Source organism: Punica granatum, chromosome 1 (genome assembly GCF_007655135.1).
Source record: "Punica granatum isolate Tunisia-2019 chromosome 1, ASM765513v2, whole genome shotgun sequence".
In the NCBI taxonomy this organism is placed as follows: Eukaryota; Viridiplantae; Streptophyta; class Magnoliopsida; order Myrtales; family Lythraceae; genus Punica; species Punica granatum.
The window spans coordinates 15,996,820-16,007,961 of NC_045127.1; the positions used below are offsets into that span (position 1 = coordinate 15,996,820).

General features: G+C 40.8%; 1 protein-coding gene across 2 annotated transcripts; it reads left to right on the forward strand.

Moving 5' to 3' along the window:
- The first annotated feature begins 1,427 nt into the window (after positions 1-1,427).
- LOC116192141 (ATP-dependent zinc metalloprotease FTSH 4, mitochondrial) lies at positions 1,428-6,064 on the forward strand. Of its 2 annotated transcripts, none has more exons than XM_031520598.1 (7): positions 1,428-1,732; positions 2,273-2,357; positions 2,522-2,785; positions 2,986-3,207; positions 3,306-3,430; positions 3,534-4,010; positions 4,342-6,064. In XM_031520598.1, the coding sequence occupies exons 1-7, from the start codon at positions 1,706-1,708 to the stop codon at positions 5,266-5,268; spliced, it is 2,127 nt and encodes a 708-aa protein (XP_031376458.1). In that variant the 5' UTR covers positions 1,428-1,705; the 3' UTR covers positions 5,269-6,064. The 2 variants fall into 2 exon arrangements, with proteins under 2 accessions (XP_031376458.1, XP_031376457.1); XM_031520597.1 differs by having other exon boundaries at positions 1,429-1,732; positions 2,980-3,207.
- Positions 6,065-11,142: the final 5,078 nt, after the last annotated feature.

Genomic DNA, 11,142 nt, shown 5'->3' on the forward strand with positions numbered 1-11,142 from the left:
TATATAAATAAGTTGATTTTGGAGTTAATATGCATGTGATGAGGTTATTTTACCAATATCGATACAAGTTCTTAATATGGACATTCCTATCTATTGGGCAAGATATTTTCAAGGTAAGGTAACTAATTCCTTCTAATTAAATTATAATTATAATTTAATTTTTCTTTTTGCAAGTATATAATCGGTATAATTCCGTTAGAGCCTACAAAAAATAGAGCACATTATCAAATACATCATGAATCAAGATTTCAACCAACCAAGTGAAGCGCGTTCTTTCTTCCAAAATTAGATAATTTTTTATATTTACTTCTATTTTTATAATTTATGTTTTGTTCAGAGTATTATATATTTGATTATGTCTAACTTTTATCTCCAAATCCTTTTATGATTAATAATTTACCTCAATTATCCACTAAAAATATTGATATGATCAACTTATTCACAAAAAGAGATTAATAAATACTTTAATTCATAATTATTATTGAATTTAATGTCTTATTTTATATTCATGAATTCAATTATTTATTATAAATTTTTGTTTATATACCCGTGTATTGCATGGTTCTAAAAACCTAGTGTGTATATATATATAACTCCGAATCCGGGCTACTTATCTGCAGGAGTCAAAGGCTCAAAGCCTAACTCATCAAAGGAAGGAGACTTACCTTCAAAAAAAGAAAAAAAAAAAAAAGAACTCAGCAAAGGCAGGAGTAAAAAATCCTTATGATTAGATAGATGGGTTAATTGGGGGTGGTCAAACTACCATGCGATGTGCACTCCTTAAAGGTCCATCAGAGCCGCTCATCTCCACCGTTAGATCTTTGATCACTGTCTAAAGGAGGATCGTTCTCTTCGGTATATTCATCTATCTGGTTGGAATATATGGTACTTGTACTATTGTCCCTGAAGTATGATGTTTAGGACCATTTTACACCTCAAATTTTTATTGTCTAGAATTGTCCTTCATTTTTCGACCTTTATCCCTTCATCTCATATATCGGGAAAATGTAAAAGCATAAATATAAAGAAAATATTTTTTTACTAACTAATAATTCAAAATGAGCCAAATCTCTTACAGATTTATCGAAAATAAATCCGACATTCAATTCTCCATTTAAATCCACCGGAAGAATTATGATCATGGTAAAAAATTCATGACAAACTTAATATAGGATTGGTATGATGGTTCAATGATTATTAAAGTTTCAATCTCGAGTCATTTCAAAAATCATGCGGAAGGATACTCCTTATCGGACCATACGATTAGTAGGACATAACTCTGACACCTTCATTATAAAAACCCGAAATATCATGTGGCGGTGTAAACTTTTGGGTGCGGAATGGCCGACTATCCAAAAATTGGGTGCGAAATGAAATATCTCTTCGAGGCCGCATCTTCGCCGATTTCTCTGCGCAGACTTCCTTTCGTGGTGAGCCCTGCGCTAACGCTTCTGCTCTCTCCTCCTCCTCCTCCTCTCTCTCTCTCTCTCTCTCTCTCTCTCTCTGTTTCGTCATTTCCCTGATTGCCCTTCCCATTTCCGTCCTTCCCCAACAGCACTGCGTCTCCATAACTATCAGCTATTACGCTTCTCTATCGAGAAAAAAGTGAGATTTGTGCGTGTGTGTGGGTGGGTGATTTCTGTAGGGTAGACAGCAGAGGCACTGAAGGGGAGGGGATCGGGTCGGAGCTGCTACTTTGAAGTCGATGGCTTGGAGGCGCCTGCTTGCACAGGTGAGTCGTCGATTGACGATGGGAATCACCGGTCTGCGGTGTGCTAATCCTCTCTGTTCGTCTGTTCCCTGTCGTGGTTTCTTTGGTCGGTGGTGGAAATTCATTGCGTTTCGGGGGAACCCTAATTTGTGTAGCCGCGCAATGTTCATCTTATGGTGCTGGGTCATGGTCTTCTGTTGGGATTGGGGTTTTTTAATGGCGAATTTGTCGGAATCTTTGTGGGTTTTTGTTTGCGGAGTTGGGATGATTGATTTTGCGACCTGTTTATTTGCTGACGACTGAAAGTGGATTGGAAAGATTGGATCTTTTGGGCGTCTTTTGGTCTCTCGCATCTTAGGAAGGGATATGGCTGCTGAGTTCTTACAGTACTTTCGGAGTGATTTGTGACTTTATCTTGTCTTGGGAGGGATATGGCTGCTCAGCTCAGATGGAAAATTGAAGCTTGTGATTGCCCAAAGAGTTTGCCTAGTGAAAATGCGCTATTGAGATCATAAGGAAATTTGATAAACTGACAACTTTTTGTATATTGTCTTGCTGTAGGTTTCAAGACATCAGTTGGAGTTAAGTCGGTCGAGGAGTTTGCTACTTGGAAATCAATTTCCATTAGCTAGATTTGGAGTTGAAGGTAGGTTGAACATCGAGTAAATGGATTCTTCTCTCTTTGTTGTCACTGTTTCGTTTATTATGTTAATTCACCATCCGAAAAGGTTCAAAGGTTAACTCCATTGAGCATCTGATTAACTGATTGAAGGCCTCAACTTATATCTCTTCATTTTATTGTTCATGAAGAGCACAAGCTTGGAAGAGCACCGAGGAGGTTCCAGTCAAGTTATGTTGGTAATTTAGCACGCAGAGTACGTGATGTCGCTGAAGCAACTGAAGCTGCCTACCTGAAAGAACTTTACCATAGGAATGATCCCGAAGCTGTCATAAGGCACTTTGAAAGTCAACCATCCTTACACTCCAATCCTTCTGCAGTTGCGGAATATGTCAAAGCATTAGTGAAAGTTGACCGGCTTGATGAAAATGAACTAGTGAAGACTTTGCAGAGAGGTGGGTCTTACATCCGAATTAGCTGTTCTTTGTCTGGTGATGAGGGCTACTTTACTTTACTACCTTGTTTGAACTTGAAGAGCACTCTTCCTGAATTTGTACTCTTATGCAAACATTTGTTTGACAAATTACTTATTTTGTGCTTTCATGTCGTTATGAGTTTATTTGAGCAATGAATGCATTGACTATGGCAGGAATAGCTAGCTCTGGGGAAGAAACATCCTTCTCACCATTCAAAAATGTGGCAAGATCTACGAAAGATGGTATTCTTGGGACTGCCAGTGCCCCGATTCACATGGTTACTGCAGAAGGAGGACACTCTTTTAAGGACCAACTTTGGCGTACAATTCGCACTGTAGCATTGGGCTTTCTCTTAATTTCTGGTGTTGGGGCCCTTATTGAGGACAGAGGAATCGGTAAAGGTATATATTTTGCCAGTGATTTCATTCCGCTCTATCCCTCAGCTTCCAGACAATGATGTTTCTGAGGAAGCATTGAAATTATGTACTTTGCTTTGCAGGACTTGGTCTTCATGAAGAGGTCCAACCAAGTATGGAATCCAACACAAAGTTCAGCGACGTAAAGGGTGTTGATGAAGCAAAAGCCGAATTAGAAGAAATTGTGCATTATCTTCGAGATCCTAAGGTGCATAGCATTCTTTCTTTCTATCTGTGCACATTACGACGTCTGTCGACTACTTTAAGAGTGAATCTAAAATATCTTGTATGTATGATGTCTGGTTTTTCAGAGGTTCACTCGTTTGGGTGGCAAGCTACCCAAAGGTGTTTTGCTCATGGGACCACCTGGGACTGGTAAGACTATGTTAGCAAGAGCTATTGCTGGGGAAGCCGGGGTTCCTTTTTTCTCATGCAGTGGCAGCGAGTTCGAGGAGATGTTCGTTGGTGTAGGAGCTCGAAGAGTGAGAGACCTCTTTTCAGCTGCAAAGAAGAGATCACCTTGTATAATCTTCATAGATGAAATTGATGCCATTGGTGGGAGTCGCAACCCCAAGGACCAGCAGTACATGAAGATGACTTTGAACCAGCTGCTGGTTGAGTTGGATGGTTTTAAACAGAATGAAGGGATTATTGTGATTGCTGCGACCAACTTCCCAGAGTCGTTGGATAAGGCACTGGTGAGACCTGGGAGGTTTGACCGACACATTGTTGTCCCTAATCCAGATGTTGAGGGACGGAGACAGATTATGGAGGCACATATGTCAAAGGTATAATCCACTGCATGTATAAATTGGGTGAAATATTTAAAAAAACACTAAGTTCATTTTACAGATGAAACTCTTTATTTTGGCAATTTGTACAGGTGCATCCATATAAATGATGTCTAGTATGATTTATTAAAAATGGAATGTGATAGCTTGGAATGGAATTGCCTTATTAGATGGTCCAAAGTGATTTTGATTTCGTTTCACTTCATTTCCGTTCCCTGGATTTCAGTTTTATTCTATCAGCTGGTTATTTTGTTCATGTTATCATCTTTATTATTGGTTTTTAAAACTGATTCTTCTCTTAATAGATCATTTTCACGTGGTTTGATAGGTTCTGAAGGCAGATGATGTCGATCTGATGATAATAGCTCGAGGGACACCTGGGTTCTCTGGTGCTGACCTTGCAAATCTGATAAACATTGCCGCCCTGAAGGCAGCCATGGATGGGGCGAAAGCGGTGAGCATGGCTGACCTGGAGTATGCAAAGGACAAGATCATGATGGGGAGTGAGCGGAAATCTGCTGTCATCTCCGAGGAGTCGCGGCGGATCACAGCATACCACGAGGGTGGCCATGCCCTGGTGGCTATTTATACTGATGGGGCTCTCCCCGTCCACAAGGCCACAATTGTGCCCCGTGGCATGTCCCTCGGGATGGTTGCCCAACTGCCGGAAAAGGATGAGACAAGCGTTACGAGGAGGCAGATGCTTGCTCGCCTTAATGTTTGCATGGGCGGTCGGGTTGCCGAGGAGCTGATCTTTGGTGATAACGAGGTCACTTCCGGGGCATCCTCGGACCTCAAGCAGGCAACGAACCTTGCGATGTATATGGTCACGAAGTATGGGATGAGCAATGAGGTTGGGCTTGCGACCCACAACTATGATGACAATGGGAAGAGCATGAGCAGTGAGACAAGGTTACTCATTGAGAAGGAGGTGAAGCGGTACTTAGAGAGGGCTTACAATAATGCTAAGACCATCCTTACGACCCACAGCAAGGAGCTTCATGCCCTGGCCAATGCTTTGCTCGAGCATGAGACCCTCTCGGGGGCCCAGATCAAGGCCCTTCTTGCTCAGGTGAATTCACAGCAGGCACAGCAGCAGCAGCAGCAGCAGGAGATTGTGTCCTTGCAGTCCAAAGCAGTGCCTCCCTCAACACCAAGCTCTGCGGCATCTGCTGCCGCTGCTGCTGCAGCTGCGGCTGCAGCAGCCGCCACTGCAGCAGCCAAAGGAAAGGAGATTGCTCCAGTGGGGTCATAGCTTGGATAAGAGGTTGGTATGGTTTTAGATTCTATGATACTGGTAGATAGACTGATGATTGTTCCCTGCGAAATGGTCATGCACATAGTAAGTTTTACAATTTAGTTCTCTATTCGGTCTTCCCCGAGTCACCAGAAAAGGAAGTGGGGGCAAATGTTAAAAATTTGGCGGCTGAATGGTATTTCTAGGGGATTCTAACTTGCCAAGCGTAGCTATGTTTTTTTAGCAGATTGAAAGTATCCTACTGCCATATATTTCTTATCACACATGGTATGGTTGGCATGGCCCTAGTTCGTTTTGTCTTGTCCAGGCGTCGTCATATCCTTACTGGTGGCCCAGTACGTTGAGGATTTTATGAATGGTCGAGTTGTCAGAATGATTTGAGTTATCAGAATGATTTGAGTTTCCGGGATTTTATGAATGGTCGAGTTGAGGATTTCTTCCATTTTCAGCTATCAGAATGTTGGTTTTGGTGCTAGTTTTAGTATCCATTTGGGTTCCATAATAAGATGAGACTTGGAACTTGGTGGGACCAATTTAGACGGACCTTCATCGAATTCCTTGATGATGGCATAGTATTACCAACCAACCTTGATGAAAACAACGGTGGTTACAGACTCTTTCAGCAGAGATGTGCTAAACCTGTGCCGACTTTCGATGAAAATTCTGGGGAAGCGTCCGGTGTCTGATGTCATATGTATGTCACTTTCATTCACTTTTTCTCTGCTCATGAAGGCAGAGTCATTTGATTTGTTGGATGTCGATGTATATATACACACACATGATATGACGGAAATAACAAGTGGTTACTTCCATCATATGTGGGGGCACTCGAAGGAAAATTGCTTATGGGGCCTGGATGTGGGTGTGCTTGGATTTGGGAGTTATTTTGAGTTGACACGCTTTGGACATAGGTTCAATCAGAGAAAATTCCAGCCCTTCATGAAGCTCGTCCTGGCTAATATAAGATCTACGTGGGATCAAATTCTAGTCCTTGCCGAGGCTCGTCTGGGCTTATTATAGCTACTTGGGACCGTTAAGTTTTTAAGCTTTTGGCACTTAAAGCTTTTGGCTCGGGAATATTATTCCGAGGACCAGAAAATTTATAGAAATAATGATTTCAAATGATATTACCGTGCAAATTGCAACACTTTTTTTTCCCCTTTTATTATCGATATTGATAGAAATGCCGTAGCAGATGAAAGTTTGATTCTCATTTACAACACTGAGTAAACCAAGCTTAGATGACTTCTTTTTTTTTTTTCCCCCTCTTTTGCCTTTCGGTGACATTAGAGTTGCCCTCATATTAATTACTTATACAAAAGGGAAAAGTACGCAAAAGTGCACTGCGATCAAGTGCTCGCACGCCAAGCTCGAAGGCAAATTGCAACATACAGACGGAGTCCAATGGCCGCTGAAGCTGTTCCAGTTTATTAGGATAAGTCCCAACCTTCAGAAACTCTTTTCTTCGTGTATAACCAGGAATGAAAGTTCAACTTATACTAACTAATCTAGTTCAAGTCGGATCGGTTAACTAAGAAACTCTAATATGAATTTTCTTCATTTACAATACTTGAATCCGAGACTTTGCTTAAAAAAAGCAAGCGTTGAACCGCTTAAACCATATGGAGTAGGCCAGGTATGAAGTGCAGGAAATCCCACAAGATGGGATATGCTGGATTATCTGCAGGGAGAATAATGCTCAGCAGGCAGGAGAGGCACAGGCGGCAACTATCATGAGGTAAAACAGTTATTTGTTGCATCCTGTTTTGCTTCAAATATTGCAAGTGATGGCTGGGTTGTAGATAGTGGTTATACAAATCACATGACTAATAATGAGAGCATGTTTAAAGAGCTTGACTAGACAGTTTCCTCTAGAGTTAGAATTGAAAATGGAGACTACATTGCAGTGAAAGGAAAGGGATTGTGGTCATTGAAGGCCACATTGGTGCTAAGCTTATCACTGATGTCTCTTATGTGCCAGAGATAGATTAGAATTTGCTTAGTGTTGGTCAACTTGTTGAAAAAGGTTACAAGGTGATGTTTGAAGGAGAGTCTTTGATTCCTGATTCCAGTGGCCTGGAGTTGTTCAGGATTCCAATGCAAGATAATGCTTCTCTTTCAATCCACTTGAGGTGGAACAAGTAGCCTTGAAGAGTCATGTTGATGCTGTAGAGGTTTGGTGTAAGAGATTGAGGCATTTTCATAATAAGGGTCTGGTGTATTTGCAGAAGAATGAAATGGCAATTAGTCTGCCAAGCATGGAGGAATAGGTCTTAAGCTGCAAGGCTTGTCTTCTTAGCTAGCAAGCAAGGCTTCCATTTAAAGGATCATACTAGAGATCTGTTGAGAAGCTTCAATTGGTGCATACAAATGTGTGTGGTCCAATGTCTGAAGTCTCCTTGAGTAGAGGCAGATACTTTAACATTTTTGTTAATGATTTCACAAGAATGTACTGGATCTATTTTATGAAAGGCAAGTCTGAGGTTGCTGAGATATTTCTCAAGTTTAAGAAATGGGTTGGGAATCAATGTGCAAGAAGTATTCAAGTGCTTAGATCAGATAATGGGACTGAGTATACTTCAAATGGATTCAAGCTTTTCTCTGATGAAGTAGGGATAAAGCATTAGTTCACTGCTCCATATTTCCCTCAACATAATGGAATTAGTGAAAGAAAAAACAGGACCACTATGGAGATGGTAAGATGTTTATTGTAGGAGAAGAGTCTAATGAAGAAGTTCTAGGTAGAGGCAGCAAGCACAACTGCCTTTCTGCTGAATAGACTACCCACAAAGGCTTTAGACAAGAAAACACCATTTGAAGCATGATGTGGCGTCAAGCCCTCAATGAAGAATCTCAAAGTATTTGGTTGCTCATGTTTTTCCCAGGTTCCTTGTGTGAAGAAGGATAAGCTAAATCAAAAGTCTGAGTTTGGCATCTTCATTGGGTATAGCCTTCAGTCTAAAGCATACAGAATTTTTCAGCCTCAAACTGGGAAGGTAATAGTGAGTAGAGATGTCACCTTTCTAGAAGAAGAGCAGTGAGGTTGGGCAGAGAAAAGTAAAGGAGAAAAGGTTGCACCTTAGAAGTCTTGTACACCTTAGCAATCAAATGAGGAGGTGGCAGAGTTAGAAGACTTGGTGGATGATCAGCTAGTGAAACGCACAAGACCACTTGCAGAGATTTATCAAAGGTGTAATGTGGTAGTGTTCGATCCAACAAACTTTGAAGAGGCCGAGACAGATTAGAAGTGGATGGCTGCAATGAAAGAGGAGTTGGCTATGATAGAAAAGAATCAGACCTAAGAGCTGGTTGATAGACCTTAAGACAAAAAGATCATAAGAGTGAAATGGGTATAAAAGACCGAGTTGAATCCTGAGGGTTTTGTAAACAAGTACAAAGCTAGACTTGTTGTAATTTTACTATTCGGAGACATTTGTTCCTGTGGCTGGACTTGATGCCATCAAATTACTACTTGCAGTTGCAATAGAAAAAGGTTGGAAAATATATCGGTTGGACGTTAAGTTAGCTTTTCTCAATGGTGATGAGCAGCCATAAGGTTTCATTCTACTTGGCCAGAAGGAGAAAGTGTATCTACTGAAGAAAGCTCTTTGTGGTTTAAAGCAAGCTCTAAAGGCATGGTACAACAAGATGGATGAATATCTGCAGAGGTTGGGCTTTGGAAAGAGCTTAAGTGAATTCACCTTATATGTGAAGAAACCAGACTTAAGTGAAGTTACTATTTCTCTGTATGTAGATAATTTGTTGGTGATAAGAAATAATGAAGATCAGATTGAACGGCTGAAGCAATATTTGATGAAAGTCTTTGATATGATTGACCTTGGAGAAATGCCAGTGTGCGGACCCAAATTTTGTCTCATCGGGGCCCGCATATGTGCGATCGATTGCACGGCTTGGGAATATCCACTTTCCAAGGGAACAGGTGATGGACACGAGTGAAAATGAGTTGCCACTACCTGTTTGCGATCTGGAAGTCGAGGGTCGATGAGTTGCCCAAATCTAGGGGTAATTGGTACACTTAGTTGCTAAGGCATATGGTCTGCAAAACCGAGGGTTCCAAATTCGAGGGTTCTGTTACGTGCAGACCTATATCCCGCACGCCCTATTGGTACTCATAATTTGCCTAAGACTTGTCATTTTAATTTATTTACTGTTTGATTAAGTTGCATTCATTTCGCTCGTTTTGACACCGCAAATTCGTAGGAAACGAATCAGTTCAGGTTAGGAGATCAAAAGAGGAGTGGATCCTCGGGTCAGGGGATCGGTCCACCGTGGCTAACCAGATCATGATCCCTGGTTTGCCATGTGAATCGAGCCCTTGACTCGTGAGGTCCCGCTTGTCTTGGGGACTCATAAACCAACTTGACTGATTCTAACACTCCGACCATTTACTTGCCGATCGGGATCGTTATAAGAATAAATGTATAAATAAATGTCCTTACAAATGTACTCTTGAATAAAATACAAATTATAACACGAGATCCCGACTGATTTGCGTTCAGTCAATATTCCGCTCATGTTAACCGTGTGGTTTGAACGACCGAAATCGAAACTATGGCGACGCAAATCGCACGCACTCGATATGTGTGTAGGGGCGTTGAACCCCGTGATCGATGGTTGGGGCGTTGGACCTCATATATGTCATATCCTATATAGTTGGGCTCGACCTGCAAGAAAGCAAAGGAAAATAGATAAGATTGACAAAAACAGATAAAAATAGACAATTCGTGTGTCATTGCCGAATTTACATGCTTTATCAGGTTATGAATTGGGGTTACTTGGCAAACAAGTTTCTACCCTAGACAAACAAACATAAGTCGTATGTTTGATGTGAATCGGCCATGAGTCTCCCCAAGAGGGTATGTAGCATTTGGTAATGCTTTGGAGGACTTGACAGACATGACGTTTATAATCAAATTTCGAATGTGTAGGTTGATTTTAAATTGTTCTGTTTCGCGATACTGCTGGTTTAACAGATTATTACAAAAGTGTGTTTTTGCTTGAAGCCGAAAACTTGGCTTTTTGCCTAACTGTTTTTCTGTGGTTAATTATGTCAGGTACGTGATTAATTAGGTTTTGTGTTTTATGACATATACACCTTATCCAATTGCCTAAATTTATGTTAGGATGACAAAAACACTTTGGTCGGATGAATAGGGTTATGCAGATGAGAACTATGCCTGTACAAACTGCCCGCCTTTACTGCTAGTTTCACGGGGTTTACAGAAAAGTAATATAAGGATAAATTTAAAATTTCCTACCCTTGAAACTATATCCCAAGACCTACTAGAAGAATATGAGTAGATAAAGCGTACCTAAAATTTTAAAATTGTCAATTGAACGTCCCAAGTGTAACGCCTCTACAAGTATTCACATATACTTTATCGAGAATATGAGTAGATAAAGCGTACTTGAAATTTTAAAATTGTCAATTGAACGTCCCAAGTGTAACGCCTCTACAAGTATCCACACCGACTTTATCGACGGGTCTTCGAGATTGGCGGTGCTAGCGGCCAACTCTCGAAGGAAACACTAGTGCGACACCCGAAATTATTAAACTAGTAGAATTAATTCAAGTTGAACGATTCAACTTGAATTTCCCTACAATTATACACGTACACACATATATGTATGTATATGCTTATGCATACATATATATCACATACATACACATACACTGCCCCATATATTTACACATATATATAGGCTTGGGGAGGAGGGGTATTATGCATGTTAACCAGTGTGGGAATGAAGAAAATAAGCTCTTCATGAGCCATGTGTATGGCTAAGTGTCATTAAACCATTGGCCCATGTGTGTTCACAAAATTGGCTCCATAGAAAAAAATAACCACT